This window comes from Chaetodon auriga, chromosome 12, assembly GCF_051107435.1.
Source record: "Chaetodon auriga isolate fChaAug3 chromosome 12, fChaAug3.hap1, whole genome shotgun sequence".
Taxonomy (NCBI): domain Eukaryota; kingdom Metazoa; phylum Chordata; class Actinopteri; order Chaetodontiformes; family Chaetodontidae; genus Chaetodon; species Chaetodon auriga.
The window spans coordinates 11,930,042-11,949,094 of NC_135085.1; the positions used below are offsets into that span (position 1 = coordinate 11,930,042).

The window sequence follows — 19,053 nt, forward strand, 5'->3', positions numbered from 1 at the left end:
AACCTCCTGTGTATACGAGCTGTGTGTTGCGTCAAACAGCAGTGACCTAGATGCAAAGGAAACGGAGGCAGCATGTGTTTGTTCATTTGACTTAATGGTCTGATTCTTTGTGTTTAACCTTATTAGCATCTATGTAATCAGCGTCTATATACCTTTGTAGTTTAATGAATTCATTCCGCATCACTTCATTGTGATGGCACATAAACATGGTCAGAAAACCTACTTTCTCCTGCGAACAGATGTCAGTGGGAAGAGGGGCAAAGGACCTCTTGTTGTTCCAGTCTCCCTAAATAGCAACAAAGCATGATCCAGCATCTCAGTTTTCTCTTTTTAAAAGCAGGAGCATTTATGTCAGATGCTGAAACCGTGCAATGGGACAAAGTCTTTTAAGGCACTTTATAAGCAACAGATATAACAGGCAGCAAACAGCTGCTCCTCAAGCACAGCCTGCTCGGTGAATGGGTCATTACCCAGTCCTCATTACCGCTGTTCCAGTCTCGGTCTATACATCAATTTGTTTTTATTGTGTCTGCTCCGTAGCGCTCGTTAGTGTCTAAACCCAATGGCGGGTGGGTAAGCCGAAGAGTGTTTGAGGGATTCGTAGATGAGGCGGAGTGGTTTTATTATTTCATTTCAGCGCATTTTGTGTGCGATGAAGTAGATTCACCTCCAGGACTTGCACAACAACACAGAACAGAGGGAGTGTTTTATGCCACCTTTAGTTCAACTTGTTTGTTCTCCCAGCAGGAGTGCGTGTGCTGTCCTCCCTGCCTCAGGTGTGATCATGTGACCTTTGGATGGGGACAGTGCTAATGAGCTAAATGTTCTCCCTCTGTACTCGGCACCTGTTTTTCATTATTTTTGTGGTGTTGTACCTAAGGTCAGGTGTTGATATATACACTGTGGTGTCTCTTCCCGGCCTTTTTGGCTTGAGACCCCTTAAAATTAATCATGTACTTATAGTTTATGGACACAAGCTGTGAGCCGTTCAACAAAAGAAGGATTTTTCTTTCTGAGATAGTTCAATAAAAAAAAAAAAACAGTTACAGAGAAGAGGCGAAGGAAGTCAGTATTTCACCTGAGAAACAGCACAAATGACAAAAAACAACATTCTCTTATAGATTTTTCTTCTTCTAAAGCTTTAATCCATCGTGGATTACAAACGTTATAAATCAATGACCTTTGTTTTCTCTGGCAATATTGGCTTTTTCTATCATTGCAATAAAGTACCTTGATTTGTGGGGTATTTAGTTTTCTGGATTTCTCAATGACAGACATTTCTGTCTTTTTATTTTATCTATCAATAATTTCTCTGTTTATAAGACAATTTGTTCTAGTCTAGAATTACACGTACTGTGATAAAGGATTTTATCTATAATCACCTTTTGCCAATTGTAGCCCAAATTACTGCACGTTAATTATGGTTGTCTCACTGAATAATGTAGCTTTTCTGTCGAGACAGACAACACTGATGACATCATCACAAGACACCACAGTTAAAGCAGATCGACTCCTTTTGGAACTTTTGTTGGAGTGTCTTTGACTATGAAATGGTTGTTGGTGCCAGATAGCATCATTTGAGCAAAAAACAAAAACATCCAGTGAGCGGCAGTGAGCATCTTCTTAATGAGAGACATCAGAGGAGAACAGCCTGAGGAAGGCAACAAACTCAAATACGTTTCTGTTGCCTTCCTTCTATACATTTTGACTTCTGCTTTGCAGAAGAGCATCTCTGAACTCTCAACACGTCAAAGGCTGGCTGATAGCAGCAGAGACCACACTGGGGTCCAGTCAGCTGAGAGCAGGAAACTGAAGATACAGTGGGCACAGGTTTCCAAAAACTGGACAGTTGAAGATTGGAAACATGTCGGCTGACCTGACAGAAGAAGCATCGAAAGATTTCCAACATGTCTGTGTTTCTGAGGCTTCATCATTCGAAACTGGGGTTGTATATAGCACCAGAGAGACTCTCTCTGCAGCTGCTCGTCCTGCTGAAGTCAGCAAGAAGGACCTTGGTCGGAGAATCAGAGCTCTGAGGGCAGTGAAGGCAGATCTCTGTGGGAGAATGTCCATAAGTAGCTCGTCAGTGACAGCAGGCCTGGATTTGGCACAAAGAGTAGAAGACTGAGTATCAAAGATGTTGTGGTCTGATGAAGCCTGAATCAAACTCCTCAGTTATAATTCAGAGTGCTGCGTCTGGAGGGAAGCAGGCTCAGCGCATTAAGCATTTAACATGAGCCCTGCTGTGATGTACAGGGGTGACAGCTTCATGCTGTGTGAGAGGTTTTTGCTGGCGGTCACTGGGGCTCTTTAAAGGAGAACAATGAATGGAGCTAATGAGGTGAGACCAACCTGCTGCAGAGAGTCAGAAACTTTCCAGACTGAGTTTACGGTCCAGCATGGCTGCCACACCAAGGTCAAGAGTCATTCAGCGAATCAGGAACCAGAGTGTGGCGGCCCTGAATCTCATCAAAGTGTGGGCGTGTGATTGCTGTTTGTTTACAGATGCTCCCCATTCGAGTGCAAGCGAGACTCTGAGGTAGAAAGCTGGAGATGTATTCACTGTCAAAAGCGTTCTGCTGCAAATGTGACGAAGATGATAGAGCAGAAAGAGGAAGAGAAAATAAATATTCATTTTCAGTAGTTTACACTTAAAATGAATCTCTCAACATGGCAAGCACATGATTTCCTCTCGTTTGTTTTCTCAACAAACCTCCTGATAACTTCGACTCTGTACTGAGTCATCCCCATATTTAAGCAACAATTTTTAAAGAGAACATTTTTCACTGAACATGCGGTCTAAAAAATCTTCCTCGTATTGAATTGGCCCTTAATTTGCCTTCAGGAGTTAGAGAAGTGTCATCCTATCATTTCCAGGGAGCTCAATTAACCAGAGACTAAGCCTTGTAGTGTGAACTCAAAAGAATTTAAAAGAGTTCTCAAAGTTAGCAAGAGCCAGAAGAGGCCATTTGGGGTGAACTTGAACCTTTATGAAGCAGTTCTTGATCACTTGTGGGCTCTCTCAGCTGGTTCAGAGGCGTGAGGAGCCAGCAGTATATAACATCAGTATAAAACAGAACAGTCAGTAACACAGGTTTTTCAGCTGCCCTGTGTAGTTTTCTCTCTGATTTACCCATTTCATTTGGCATTTTTAACACTGGCCTGACACTCCAGGCCAGTCAGCTTGCCAAACCAATCATGGTTGTACTTCTGTGTGTTGAGCCGGTAACCCTCCAGTGCATGTCTTGCCATGAGGCATTAGACAACCGAGTCAACAGAGAGGATTGCCAACATCAGAAAACAAGATGAGTGAGATGAATTTATATTGGTTAGATGTCTAAGTTTGAATCTGGTGCAAATCTTATCTCATCATTATCCTCGTGATAATTTCTCAGATTAATCGAGTAACCACCGCCCGCTAAAAAAGAAAAAGAATGATGAGCAGTTATTTTCAATGGCTCTTGAAAAGGACTGGAGCCGTAACATTCGGCTCCCGTCACAGAGACACAATTCCCATCGCAACCTCCACGCCTGCAGAGAGAATAATAAGCTGCTATTTACACCGAAGTGTAAAAAGCTCAAAAAGACCCTGATTGAGCTGTTACTGCTAAGTGGAGCAGAGTCTGAGCTTGCTTTTTGTCCTGATTGATGATAGACTACAATTGGCAGCAGTCTAGGCTTAGGTTGGATGAACCTCTTCAATAATTTTAATGACAGCGTCAGTCATTTTGAAAATTATCTCAGAAATTTTGGGCCTCTTGAAAGAGGCACGTGACCACGTCTGTGCTCTTTGGGGACACTTCAGTTTTATTTGTAATATAACCGAGTCACGTGTCTCACAAGCTCTGAAACATCACTAATAACTGCCCCCACTCATCGCCACGGTTGATGGAAATGATTCTCTTGAAAGAGGTCAGTTTTTGTTCTTTCTGGTTGTGCTGCGACACAGTGTGCATTGCAGTGCAGCGTAAATGCTCAAAACGTTCAAAAAAACGTAATATCAGAGGTCATTGCATACATTTCCCTCTCTTACTCAAAGATCGATTTCAATTATCTGATCTGAGAAAACAATATTATTTAAAGACCAAAGCAGCAGTTGCAACTACAAAATTCTAGAGAAGGAAGATTAAATTATGGGTACATGAACATGAAGTCACCCATAAAGAGGAAGTAGACTACTGGCTGTAGGTCATTAGATCAATCCCTGGAGCAGCAGGATCAATCTGTGTGGGGAAAATTAAAGAGCAATGCTTGACCCTCACTGCCACAGCCGAGGTGCCCATGAGCAAGGTCTCTATCCCTACTTTGAAATACTCCGAATTCATGAATTTTTCCTTCAGGAGGATCTTCATAATGAGCGCGATATGGTTGAAATGTCAGATTAAATGGTCCTGGAGTTAGACTCTATTGCTTATTGCATCTTGTAGCCCATGAACACATAATGGAGAATAAACTAGCAGCACTTTCTCAGGTGAGTCAGCCTTCAGAACGTGTACAAATTGTCTTGTGGCTCGCTCTTGGAAATCTCATGCAGTCACGGTTCTTAATTCCCATTTGAGACCACAGTCGCTCTCAAAGAGATGAAAAATGTATCTATAAATCCTTGCATATAAAAATAACTGCTGCATGCAAGAATAGACTTTTATACAATTGTGCTGTTTTCCACGCAGCTTTGTCTCCTGAGACATAAAGATGCTTTATGACCTTACAGCGTGCATGACGCATGGCCTCCAAGTGATACTGACTTTGACCCATTTCTGTCATTCACCCTCATCTCATCCTAGAAAGGAAACATCCTGAGCCTGTAATTGCTTAAAATCAGTGATCCCTACTGGAGTTTCCTGAAGTGGTTTTCATCAGTGGGATTATAAAAACCTCCCCCCTTTTAGTTGCAGATGAAAAGCTGGGCAAACATAAGATTGCAACACTTGAGTCCATCAAATGTTGCTTGTCTTCTGTGAACTGAAATAGAAGAGAGCCATCTAAGTGTAAGTGGATGTGCTGTGTAGCTGTAGCTGCACTGTGTAGCTGCACTTTTTTAGAGCTTGGTGGAGAAAACAGTCAAATTATGAAGCGAGTCCATTTAAAGGAAAGATTAAATTAAAGAAAGCAATAACAGATGTCAGCGACAGGCGAATTTTGATAACAGTAATCTGAGGAAGTAAAAAAATCACGCTTTGATTGTTTTCACGACTGGAATTTGACCTGCTTGCTTTTAGCGCCATCAGAGCCTCCCACGCAAAGACCTGTTGAATGAGCCTGCCTGTGATTCTGATTGGAGAAGTAATTACTACCAGAGTGGCACCCAGTGGAGGGACAGTGTGGGATTGTGTGTGTGTGTGTGTGTGTGTGTGTGTGTGTGTGTGCGTGTGCGTGTGTGGTATTTGCTTGTCAGCCCCTGGCTGTGGGCAGCTGAAGATGGTTATCCATATTCAAACTTTAAAGGTTGCAAAAGGGTAAGAGAAAAAAAAAAAAAACGTGCAGCAGCTTTTGTGCGGCTGACTCATTTTGCTCATCTTCGTGGTTTTGTGGCTGCTCGGACTGCAGATGAGATTAACTTTCCAGAGACATCACCAAACTCTTTTGTCCCCTCGTTTAATTTAATGTCACATTACAAACTCGTAATCACAAAACAATTCACAGCGGTACAGCAAGGCAGACAGAGAGACGTGAAAATGACAGTTTCATGCTGGCATCAAACACTACCTACACCGAATGAGAACGTTTCACTGCGTACGAGGAGTAAAGATTGAGCCTCCTGACAGAGTTAGCAACAATACCACAAATAAACATTAAACACATCAATCCCAGTGAAAATGTAACATTATGGTCCTGTTGATTGCCTGTGTGTTTGAGATGCAAAGTACAAAAATCACTTCTACAGGTTGAACTATTCAAACATCACACTGTGTTTTGCTTGATTGAGTAAAAAAAAAAAAAAAAAGTGTGTAAATGTTTGATGACTTTTAAGTCTGTGCTTGTAATTCACCCAGGAGATCATTTCCAAAGTGATATAAGTTCACAAATGTGCATAACAAAGCTAAAACATAGCAGCTATCAGCTTTGTCTGGATGAGTCTACTGAAGTATGTGTGTCCATTTTGAAAGCTGAAATAGATGTGGAGGGATGACAGTGAGACACGGGAATGAGTTTAAAAAACAAGCCCAAAGAAAATATGGCACACAAAGTAGCCTCATAAAGGAACATTACCTTCAGTATTAAAGGGAAAGTTTGACATCTGGGAAAGATGCTTATGTGCTTTCTTGCAAAGATTTGACATTAGATCGATAACAATCTCGTGTCTGTACAAGAAATATTAAGCTACAGCCAGCAGACGGCTAACTTAGCTTAGCATAAAGACTGGGAAACAGCTAGCCTGGCTAACACCACCTCTAGCACTCACTAATGAACACCATGAGCCTTGTTTCTGTAATATGTACAAAAACCAACCCATTGCCCGGCAACCAGCTGAGACTTCAGGAAGTTTCTACTCCCACGCTTACCACACCCTTTGTCAGCTTCCTAATTAATGAGTTTTACATGGTTTGATAGGCAGATTTGATTACCTTTGCACAGAGCCAGGCTAGTTGTTTCCCCCTGCTTCCAGTTGGTGTGCTAAGCTAAGCTATGCTAACCTGCTGCTGGCTGTAGCTTCATGGGTGGGTGGTATCAATCTTCTCATCTCAGTCTGAGCAAGAAAACAAATCATTGTTTTCCCAACACATCAAACGTAAATTTTTTGACAATAAAATTATATATTGATGTCTTTGTTGATCATAACCAGGCCGGGTGGTGCCTCCTCTACTCTCCTCCCTCTCAGAGCCAGAGTGAGAACACGTTGGACGGAGTGAGACACTCGCAGCAGCAGCGCCTTCAGTCCGGCTCTGTACTCTTTCCGGATCAGGCAGTAGAGCACCGGGTTGAGACAGCTGTTTGCATGAGCTAAGCACACAGTCAGAGGAAAGGCGTAGGCCTGGGCATTGTAGAAGGCTTTACTGAAGGGCACCAAGTCAAATTTGATTAGCACCCCCCACAGGGTGAGAGCCTGGTTGGGCAGCCAGCAGATGAAAAAGGACAGAACTACGATGGTGACGGAGCGGGTGACTTTGGAGCGGCGGCGGTGGCGTCCTTTCTCAGACTCTGACCTCTCTGTGACACTCCCGCTGACCATGCTACCTACGATGCGCCGGCTCAGGATGAACCTCAGGAGGAGGAGGTAGCACACAGAGATGACAATCAAGGGAACCACAAATCCCAGGAGGACTTTCTGTGTTTGATAGAGTCCAAGCAGGACCTGAGGATCCCAGTGGTCTGAATCGGAGTCAGAGAACCGCACTAAGCACAGCTCATCGTCTGTAGACACCTGTGAACACAGCAACGACATCTGCATAAGAGCCTGCTAAGCCAAAACAGAAATGTGTTTGAGTAAATCAAATCAGGGACGGTAGTTCAGTCTCATTTCAAAGAACCTGCACTGTGGTGGAGTAGAATGCATGAGGCAGCGTCGCCACCAGTGACACCACCCAAATGGCTAAACTGGCCCATTTTGCACGAGCCGTGGCGATTCTAGGGCTGTGCATCTTCAGAGAGGTAACCAGGGAGCGGTAGCGGGTCACGCTCATGGCGGTGAGGAAGAAGACACTGGCGTACATGTTCAGGGTGGTGACCGAGCTCACGATCTTGCACATGATCCGGCCAAAGGGCCAGCGGAAGTCCAGTACCGTGTCCACGGCCCAGAAGGGCAAAGTGAGGACAAACTGGAGGTCTGTCAGCGCCAGGCTCATCACAAAGCAGTCGATGGAGGAGTGGTGATGGCCCCGGTGGCGGGAATGGAGCAGGAAGAGTGCCAGGAGGTTACCCACAAGCCCCAGAATACACACCACCAGGTAAACCAGAGCGATGACAACTCGCACCTGTCAAACACATGCAGCGACATTTTAATGCTGTTTCACAGTAAACAGGACTCAGCTTGGAGCTAAAGGGTCACAAGAGTGCACACACGGACATTAAAGTGAAAACACAACACCTCCAAGCACTTTCAGCATATGTTGAGGTGATCAACAGTCTAAACAGAAGTGTTAAGTCATTTTATCCATCTGGATTTGTTTTTTTGTTTTGTTTTTATTTTTAAAAAAATCGTTAATCCTTAAATAAACCTACTGCCAGGTTGGCGCTGTCACCGTGCAGGTCCATTGAGGACTCCTTGGACAGGATGTGAAGCCAGCAGTTCAGTGACAGGTTGAAAGCTGGGGCTGCTCCTGTGGGGCTCACAAATTTGAAGATTTCGCGTTCATCGTCTTCTCCGCACTCACTCAGCGCGGTCAGAGGTCCGGGGGCGCTGCTGTTGCTCTGCATGACTCTGCAGAGGAAAAAGCGACTTTTACTGTTAAAAAGCGACTTTTACCCCCTCTGTCAGACTAGCCTCCACAGTATGGGTACGCGGGGGTGAATGCAGCAATCCCCATCGTCCTCGTCCTGTATTCAGTCTTGTTCAAAGTCTCAGCGGGAGATCAGAGTTGCGTGATTCATCCGAGAGATTTCTAAACTTAAACTCGTCTCTGCGCGCAAGATACAAGCGGGGGAAAAAAAATTCAAAAGCTAATTAATCCACATCAGCCTACTTAGAGCGTTCAGGCTGAAGTCTGTAGTGATGCAGCCGCCTCTTCTGTCAGTGATGCTGACGGCATCCTTAAACTGGAGGCTTTTATACTCGCTGAGGCTCTCCTCCACCGCTCGATGGCGCGCTGCCGTGGCGCGCACATGGACGCTTCAGTTTTACCACATTGGTATGATTATGATAAAGCAGACACAGGGCAGGGATGGAGCGCCATTGACCACACTTTTGGTTCCAGACTTTCCATTTTCCACAACAAACAGGGAAAGGTTTCTGTTCTGTTGTGTGGTACAAAATGATTCAATAGTCAGAAAAAGCTGTTCTGCAGAGGAGTCAGTGTTTTCTGAATTGTCTTTGCTCCCAGATGAATGGATTGTTAGCCTCAAAAAAGAGTTCAGAAAAACACGTCGAGCATTCTTCTGCTTTCTGTAAATAGAAACTGTGTGTGCTGCAGTCAGTCACTAATACAGTATTTATATGCTATAAGCTTGCCTTTCATTGTATTTTTCCCCTCTTTGATGGATCCATCAAATCACTGCCTCTGATGTCATGTTCAAATACCATCTTTAATTTCCCAGGCTGGTATTTTCAGAAAGGTTTCCTTATCACACAAGGGTTTGCTCACATGCATCTGAAATGATGCACATCAGAGGAATGATGAATTAGATTTCCAACAGCTTTCAGTCTTTCTGAGAGAGAGAGAGAGAGAGAGAGAGAGAGAGAGAGGGGTGTGTGTGTTTGATTTCTTATAGGTCACCATATTCACACAATGGCACTCTCTGGCCAGCTGTGTGTGCATAAGAGAGAAAAGAAGTGGGGAACTGGAGGCTAGAAAAGGAAAAATTCTGTCAAAGTCTTTTTCTCAAGCCCCAACAGTCCAGAGTGGACTCGCTTGGACAAGTTTTACCGAGCAGTTTGGCTGAGTCTCTCACCTGTGTTTGTCCCTTGACTCTGAGCAAACCGCAATGACTCATCAAAGAAGTGCTACATCGGGCTCTGATTTGAAGTTCAGTAATGGCAGTTTATTGTCACCCCTGTTTGTTTGTCTGCCTTCATAAGCAGTCAGGAGCAACTTCAAGTGACAGCTTGCGTTATTTCCTTTCATATTGCAACCCTGATGATCTCTGTGAAGCCGCTCATTTGCATTCTGTTGATCTTCCCAAGACACTTAGAGACGTCTAATTCCATTTTCATCAGTTTGGCATTGTTTGTGTGGGCACTTAGAAAACAAAGGCTTCCTGTGCACAAAATTCAATGACTCAAATATTCTCCATATCGAGAATCTTGTCTGTAAGAATTACACCCAACCAAGGTTGCACCTAGCATCTAAAAGGAATAAAAATGATTTTTGTGTCACAGTGGTTTTCAATTTGTTCATCATCAGGGCAGTAAAATGTGTAAGTGTACTGCTCATGATTGCAGAATTAAATATTTTTCTCCTTCTACTTAGCATGTAAGAATATTTGAATTAATGATCCTCTCCTGCTGTGAATTGTGCCCCCCTTCAGGTAGCAGCACCTCTGCTCAACTCCAACATGACTGATATTCTGATATTCAGAGCTTCTACTTTTATAAGACTCCCTCACACCACCACAGCACACTGCTTGAAGCAGTCTGATTAATAATTCATTTCTGACTCCCAGTGTGAAAACTCTACTTTTGGTTTGGGTTTGCTGAAATCATTTTGTTTTTTTAAAAGGTGAAGTTTTGTCCACCTCTTCAGTTCTTGTAACAGCTTGAGGAAACAGTGCTCTGGGAGGACTGATAAATGTAAATGACACTTATTCTGCTAATAAAGCTGCAGCTTGGATTTCAGAAATACTGAAGTCACACTCCCAAACTCCCGAACACCCAACAGAAACCCAACCACCTGAGACATTTTCACCAAACTCTGTAGAATTTTCAGAGGATTAAACAAAATCACGCGATATTATAAATATAAATAAATAAATATTGTCAAGGCCCCACTGTTAGCTACAGCCCTGTCTACAAACTGTATTGCAGTAAAATTTGAATACATACTGTATGCACAGAGCATCTTATGGGACTGACCTCAAGTGAGTTCAATTTATTCCAGCGCCTTCTCACTCCCCTGTGTCCACTCTGTCACTGTCCTCCCTCTCAATAAAGGCAAAAAGCCAAAGAATGAATCTTGAATAAATAAATAAATAAATCCACATCGACCTCATAAATCCACATTGATGTTGCCTCAATTAGCTGCAAAGACATCAAGCTCATAAAATATACCACACTACATGCACTGTATGTGTTGGTGAATACGGACAGAGATGAACTACTGTCGCCTCTTTGTGTTTTGAGATACACATTTTGTCACAGAATTACAGCTGAGATCCTGTGTTATTCTTCTGGACATTAGACATTATGTTAGCCGCCACACCGGTGAAACAGAGACGAAGATTAGGAGTGAAGAGTTTAATAGATGGACTCCTTATGACAAACAACAGTTTCAGTAATGATCCCTCTAATGCTTTACATTATAGCATGTTTTGCAACATTTTCCTTGACCGTGCTTGATAAAAGCACTTAACCATCCAAAGATTATATTTTCACATAAATAATCACAACAAAGAAAGTGAGATATGATATCCACGTTTCCATATTGACAGCTGACATTAAAGTGAGGCTTACAGGGAACTTTTACTGTAGTGACAAGTCATCCAGCAACTTCTGCATGAAATAAGTTAAAATATTGCCTCACTAATTTTGTAATGCAAATTCCTTCCCAACTGGACACATGACATTATTGAATTCCGGTGTTTCCAAAACTAAGTAAACTTTGTGCTCTCTAGTGCTTTGTCAGTATTACACTGAACTGTTACAAAATGCAACTCAAATAAATTTTGACAAAGTTTTTCAACGTTTACATTAAAAGCAAACAATAAAATACAGCAGTTAATGTACATTTGTGCTGTTTTACAGATCGTACACGCCTACATCTTGCAGTGGTGCATCAGCGATTTAATAGATGCTCCCCTCCATGTCCCTGAGGCTCTGTTTTCCAAAGCAAACACAAAAAATTGCATCTCTTTGGAGTAGCTCCTAACCGACGTCCATCTGAGTGAATGAATTTCAGTTTGAAAAAATCTTTTAACTAGCTGTTTGTGTGCTGAAGCAGATTGCAAACATGAAACCTCACTCAGTTGCTGAAAATGCAATCAAACTGCTCATTGAGATGCTGCACTTGCCAGCAAGCCTGCAGGCCTTTGCTACATCATTCCTCCTTGGGGCCCCCAAGGAAATTACTGATTGTCCCGGTGCCTGCCTTCCTGTGGTTAGAGAATGGGAAGTCTACTGTGGGTAGATCTGCCCAGGGTCAGAGCTTCTTCATCAGGCTGCTCAGGTCCTCAACTCCCCTGGAGACAGAGAGGAGAGGAAGAGGAGGGACATCTTGCACGTCATCCATCGGCTGCAGGGAGCGTGATGGCACTGTGGAGTGACACCGTGAAGAGGAGTGAGTGTGGGTTTGTGTGTGTCAGAGAGAGAGAAAGTATGAGTGTGTGTGTGTGTGTGTGTGTGTGTGTGTGTGTGTGTGTGTGTATCTGCAAACCTTTGGTCTGTGTGTACTCTCTCCGGCTGAGTTGGCTGTAAGGTTCTGGCTGAAGATTTGAGGAAATGAGCAGAGAGAAGGAGAGGAGCAAAACCTGGACATAAATACAGACAGCAGGATGAAAACAGGCAAAGCACAGAACACAGAGGACAGAGGGAGAAAGAAGAAAGGGAAAAGGATGTTAGACATAACCTGCATACAAATTTGTACAAAAGATTTGTACAGGTGCTAATCAAACATTTGACTCTATTAAAATCTTAAAGGCAAACACACCAGTGGAGCTCAGGCAGTGGTTTTAATGATGTGCTCAGACACTGGCCCACATCTATCATTTAGCTGCTGCAGAATATGCCGTCTGAGCTAATTCTCCATGGTGTAAATTAATGTAATGTGTAATACATCTCACCAGGATGCAGGTCCCTCTGTGCGTTGTTTTGCTGGAACTGTTAGGAAGGAGAGCCTGTAGCCGATTTAACTGCTCCAATAGAGCACTGCAACATAAATACAGACAGGAAGATGAAAGAGACTGTCAAATTTCCGCAAGGGTTCCTTGAAACATAGACATCATCTTTCAGTGTCTGTGATCACTGTCAAGTAAAACAACAAAAGAAGAGCAGCACAGAGTGTATTTATGCAAAACCCTCTTCCTGCCTTTTATTTCAACGCACTGCAGAAGTCTGCCAGCATCAGGAAGAAGGCAGCGTAATGAGAAAGTAGGATGGAGAGGAAGTAAAGTCTGAGAACGCCGTGTGAGGCTTTAAAAGTGGATGGGCTTCGTATTCTGCTAATTTTGCCATGAGCCTCCTCAGTCCTGATTTTAAACAAGTAGGATATTTTTAACCAGGTTGCCAGCATCTGAGGGGGAGGGGCATGGGCGCAAAATCACTAATCAAGATCAATAAACCACTGACAGACATACACCAACAAACAGCAAAGGCACAAAAAAGGGAATGAGACATGACTGATGTAAACAAATCCAGATGAGATGAAAAGGCAAAAACTGAGACATTGAAATAATCAAGGCAGCACTTTAAAGGGTGTTTTGTTGGGTTTATTTCCCGTGTTTGAGATTATGCCCACAACTGAGCCCATAACTGGAAATATGAATACTCAAAACATTGCAGCTCTGCATTTGTGGTGTCGTTGGCTCAAGATCTTAACTTGGTGTTCATTAAACCCCTCCCCTCTAACAGTGATTCTCCAATCATAGCTTAGCCACCGTTAAAAGTGGAACCCACTGACTGGGTATATGAACTGGTCCAGCAATTAAGCTAAGCTTAACAGGTTTATGTTACAGTCAAATGTCAGTCCAATCTGCCATTTTCTTTATGATAGGCCTGCTTAAAATACCACAAACTCCACATTGCAACACAAGAACGAAGCAGTTTTTTAATGTCTTCTGCATGGATCATTACCTGGTGAAGGTGCTGCCTTTTTGCCTGAGACTTTCAGCCTTAGCCTCAGTCTTTTAGCACTATATCAGAGCTATATGTAAGCATCAACTGTATGCTTAAGACCCCTTTTTACACATTTTAAAATAAGTCAGCTGGAAACATTAAAAAGTCAGCCATGGACAGCATTATTAGGAAGACATTAGATTCACTGGCTACAGCTGCTGGTGGTGAGTTATCATGTCAGATGGAAACATCAGTGGCTGGAGAATTTGGTGATATTTGACAGTGTCATTGTAAACTTTATTCATGGTGTATGAGGGCTTAGCAAGGTCAACTGATTAACTCTGTAATTAATTAGTCAATCACCAGGATTATTTGTTTAAACCATGATTAAACATGACTGCACTGTAAATTGAGTATCTTTGTGTTTTGGACTGCTGGTCAGACAAACAAGCTACTTGAGGACATCCCTTGGGATAAACAGATCAAACACTAATGGAAATAATAATAGTTATAGTTAGTGTAGTTTAGTTTGCAGCCCTTGTGGGCTCAGCGGAGGACTCACGTGTTGGTCTCCTCCAGCTGCTGGATCTTCCTCTGCAGCTCGAGGTTGTTCGCACTACATGCAGACATCCTACAAACAGAGAGAGGGAAGAATCCAGGGAGAGAAGAGGAACATAGACAGAATTAGAAAGGAAGGGTATCAAATAACGCTGTGTTATGATGTCGCATTGTCTCTCTTTGCCAATATCCGTCTGCTGAGTGTTATCTCGCACCCCATTCTGTCATCCAGTGTCTCCACCCCCACCCCCACCCCCCACACCGACTTCTTCTTTGCTTTTTGTCTTGTTTATTTTAGTCACTATGAGTCACCCTCCATTATGGCCCCCTGACTCAGCTGAAGTACCGTGACTGATATCCTGTTGATGGGCTCTGCTTGCAGCTGACTTGATAATCAATAACACTTGAATGAACCAATGAAGAGCTGAACGCTCTTAGCTGACAATTTCACCCCATCAGGAAACTTTTGTTGTCCAGAGGCAACACACCTCAAGCTTGAATGAGATGTCGATAGCACCAATAATCAAGGGTTTTTAAAAGCGAGGATATATGCATGGGTTGTTTGGAGATTTTGAGGCCGTGCTGTAAATACATAATCAATTTTTGTCTTTATGGATTGCCACACACTGGTCACAGCTTGTCCATCTCTGAACCTCCCAACCTCTCTGATTTCAAACTCAAATTTTGGTCTTGGCACCTCCACACAGTCAGATGACTCCCCTGTTCTGAGATGAATCAGGGATGGAGGTTTAGAGGCAAGTGGTGCGATGAGAATCACCCGAAGCTCAGCATCAGTCAGATCAAGCAATCCAACAAATAACCCACTGGAGGCTAATCAACTATAGGGGTCTGACCCACACATATAGAGTCATGTGGGGGAATTGCTGCCCTTTTATGAGGAGTCTCTCAATATATTAATCCAACTACAAGCTCTACCACTCTGCATTGTTTGTGGATATGTGATGAGATGGAAGAGCCAGCGTGGGGGAGGCAGGCAGGATTAACAAATTTGTGACAATGGCTGGTTGTGTGGTAGGGCTCAATATGCCCAGCCTGGAGGTAAAGGAGGAGGAGGAGGAGGAGGACTAAACTGAGCTCCATCTTGGCAAAAACCTCCAGCTCCAGCTCCAGCCCCTCTATTGTGAGATGCTGCATGTACACAGCATCTTTAACTTGAATTTAAATCCGCCCTTCAGCTGCAACACAGAGCCATTTAGGGGCTCCTCTGTGTTGCTGGTGATCACAATATACAGTGTTTTCTGTCCCATTGACCCCAAATCAGACAAAGAAAGCTCACAGCTGCACTGTTTATGTAAACATGTTCTGATTGTGCTGGAGACCCTTCATATTCTGAGACTTTTCATTCATATACGGAAGTCCATAGTCGCCTATTTTATTCCTATATACTAATATAAGTATGTTTGTTATGCCAGACATGACAGGATCTTCCTCCTCTAATTGTCTGTATGTAGAAGGTCACAATGCACAAAATGTGCTGTTTACATTCATTCATTCATCTTCTATACCGACTATCCCTTCCGGGGTTGCGGAGGCGGCTGGAGCCTATCCCAGCCGCCGAGAGGCGGGGTACACCCTGAACCGGTCGCAACATATAGAGACAGACAACCATTCACACTCACACCTAAGGACAATTTAGAGTCACCAATTAACCTAATGAGCATGTTTTTGTTGTTTGTTTCTGTGGGAGGAAGTGGTAATTACCAGGGTAATTACAATGATTTGTTTGTGTAGAGCTCCTGCTTTTGGTGATGTGGACAGTTGTGTTTATATCCTGATCTGCCTTGTGTTGCATACACAATAGCTTCTCTAGAGAGAGTTTGAGTTTTTGTACGTATTAATAAAAAAGTCTGTAGTTTTTAGTCATGTAAAAACATGCAAATCTAATGACATTCCCATCAGTGCTAATTAGGAAATGTTTGCATGTTAACATACTACATGAATACTAAGTACAGCCTCACAGAGCAGCTACAGTAGCTTGGCTGTAGACTCTTGTCCTGTTTACATGTCCTGGCTATTTGAGAGTCTATATACGGTCCTCTGTGGACACACCTGAGTGTGATTTGACTCATCATACTCTCATGGTAGTTTTGTTTCCCATCTTAATAACCTGACACAATTCATTTCTCATTGTTTGTGTTTGAAAAACAAAAACTGTTTCTCCTAATAAGGTTTTTTTTACAGCTAGTAATTCTCTAATCCACAGTTCCTCAATCATAACAAACAAAATCAGGGGAAGTAAAAATTGATTTTTAGTAACAGCCGTGTTAACTGTGTTGTTTCTGTGGTGTTTTGGTGCTGAACCCCTGAATTAACTTTGCATCCAGCTCAGTGAAGTTCCTGTAAGACTCTGGTCTTTCTTTGTTTGGTCAGCCATGACAGCTACCACAACTCAGCTCTTTGTCTTTTTATTCCAAACAGGCCACTTTGGTTGAATTTCCTGTGAGCCTGGGGAGCTTTACCGAGGAAAGACCTGATAAACAGCAGATATCAGTAAGTGAAAAAGCTTTCTGGAACTCCTTTTCATCAGCAATGATATGACCAAGTAAAATGGATCTTTACTCCTGATCTATGATCTATCCATGCAGCAGTTTATTAAAGTTAATAAAGTGCATGACAAAACAGGCTTGTTATAGAGCGCCTCAGAGCACAACTAATGACTACAGATAAAAGTTTAATTTTCTCAGCTGAGGTGTGCAGAGATAATGTGCTGTGTGAGGATGCTGAGCTCTTACCTTCCCTCCAGACTATGGACGTATTCCCTCCTCTTCTTCCGACTTTCTTGAGCTGAGTGCTTGTTGCGGATTTTCCGCCGAATCTTCTTCAAAACCCTCTCTTCAAACTTCTCAGGGAGATGAAACACATGGGGGGAGAGGGCCAAGAGAGAATGAAAAAGAAAAGGGTCAGTGAAGAGAAACTGGGTTGGGGGGGAGGCACAACTGGCAGAGGTTTTGTAACTGGGGATACAGATTTAGATTTAAATCTGTGACAGAGAGAGATGAGATAGTGACTCTGTGTGTGTGTGTGTGTGTGTGTGTGTGTGTGTGTGTGTGTGTGTGTGTGTGTGTGTGTGTGCGAGGACATCTGCCCTACATACATGTAAGTGTGTGTCTGGCTCATGTACCTTGGACAGGGGGAGTTTGCTGGGTAACTTCACCCCTTCTTTAGCCAGAAGCTTCTTCTCATCCTCATTAAGTACAAGCTCCTGCAATGAATGCTGGGGGATTTGCTGCACCTGTGAACCAGACAGACAGAATATTCCACTCACTGGGCAGCTTACCCAGACACTTCCACTTCTGTTTATTTGGGCCAAAGGGTGCTCTCTTACGCTCAGAGTGGACTGTGCAGTCAGATCAAATTCATTCAGAACAATTCAGGCTGAATTGTTTTTCTTTAAAACCTCCAGCTGGTTTAGAAATCTTGACAAAATTTCATAGAAATACTCAGTTATTCTCTTACTGTCTGTCCCAGGTTGGATAGCAGCAGATCCTTCACTGTGAGAGTCTGAGTGGACGACAGAGGGGAGTTTTGGTTGGTAGTGAGGCAATATGTGATGCCAAGCTGCTCTTGGAGGTCAGATGACTCCCAGCCTGCACATTAAAACAGCAGGAATCACAAAATCACCTCCAAGTGCCATTCAAACCAACCATGAAATGTTAAGATTGCTGCCTGTGTCTTAAGTTTGCACTTTGCGACAGCTGCACCCTGCTGCTCTTTAGAAAACACTCTAAAGAACACATCTGCACATCTGGTGCACTGCTGGTTTACCTGCTAGTATATTAAGCATTGACCAGTCAGCAATATGAAAAGGGACCATTATTCAAAAGCTACCCTGAAAAGATTATTTCCTCTCATGATGAATGAAAGTTCCACAACCTTTTATCCGTTATAAATGCTCAGAAATGGGAAAATCAAATCATTTGCCCTTTGAAAAGGTCTTTAGCTGTCAAAAGGCTCTATCAATAGCTCTCATTATTCTGCAACAGAAAGTTTAAATGGATAAATGTCTATTGCCCTGGTTAACAGCTATTTTTTGTGCATCTTAATAAGAAACAATTTCCTGTTTTTCACCTCACCCTGTAGCTAGGTTACAGAGATGTTTCTTGCCAGTATAAAATGCCAGTGTTTCACATTGTAATTTTCCTTTTTACTGTAAATCAGGTGTTACCTAGATCTATGGAAACATAAGCCCTTTCTGCATTCGGTGGCGGCTTGTTCTCTGGAGGCCGAGGCGGAGAGAAAGACTGTGTGTCAAAGTCTGGTAAAGCCATGCAGGAGAGTGGGTGGACGCTCTCTGTGGGATCTGTCTGGGGGTCCTCGTTGATGCCACTGTCAGTGGTGCAGGATGACCACAGGGGGGATGCTGTAGCTGAGGAGGAGTCTCTCCCACCCAGCAGAGCGTCCAGGAAGTCATCAGCAGTGCTTCCCTCAGGGCTCAGGCTCTGTGGAGGAGGAGGGTGTGTACACATCATTCTGCCCTCTAATCAGACAATGATATTCCCACACACGAGCACAGCACATAGACCACTCCATTCCCCAAACACATTTGCTTTCGGCCTCATCGCTGTTGGTCACAGTTGCAGCCATATGGGAGCACAATAATAACGAAAATGAGCTCCTGTATCTCTAAAGATTCAGCTCAATAATGTTTGACCTCAGTTGAAAACACAGATTGCACTCAGCTGTCAGATTTTCATTTTTCAATGAATTTGTGGTTTCAGACAATGTTGTTCCCTGTGTGACTGCCCAGGAGCAACTTGTGCTGAGTGCCCACCGTACTCACATCATGAATCGTAATAGTCCATGGCTGGTTACTGTGGCAGCAGACGTTTTCATCGGTGTTCTTGAGCAGGAGGTTAGTGAGGTCCATCCCGCCACGCACCTGAAAGGAAGAACTA

The 19,053-nt window shown here is 43.3% G+C and overlaps 2 protein-coding genes across 2 annotated transcripts; both read right to left on the bottom strand.

Annotated features, from left to right (window-relative positions):
* Positions 1-5,577: 5,577 nt before the first annotated feature.
* On the bottom strand, positions 5,578-8,679 carry LOC143329428 (relaxin-3 receptor 1-like). Its single transcript, XM_076745302.1, has 3 exons — positions 8,161-8,679; positions 7,470-7,913; positions 5,578-7,363 (listed from the first exon to the last, which is right to left on the bottom strand). The coding sequence occupies exons 1-3, from the start codon at positions 8,353-8,355 to the stop codon at positions 6,752-6,754; spliced, it is 1,251 nt and encodes a 416-aa protein (XP_076601417.1). The 5' UTR covers positions 8,356-8,679; the 3' UTR covers positions 5,578-6,751.
* A 2,458-nt stretch (positions 8,680-11,137) lies between these two features.
* On the bottom strand, positions 11,138-19,025 carry LOC143329782 (cyclic AMP-responsive element-binding protein 3-like protein 3-A). The gene is made up of 9 exons (XM_076745837.1): positions 18,939-19,025; positions 18,324-18,597; positions 17,615-17,745; positions 17,280-17,390; positions 16,891-16,997; positions 14,142-14,210; positions 12,589-12,673; positions 12,183-12,276; positions 11,138-12,061 (listed from the first exon to the last, which is right to left on the bottom strand). The coding sequence occupies exons 1-9, from the start codon at positions 19,023-19,025 to the stop codon at positions 11,949-11,951; spliced, it is 1,071 nt and encodes a 356-aa protein (XP_076601952.1). The 3' UTR covers positions 11,138-11,948.
* Positions 19,026-19,053: the final 28 nt, after the last annotated feature.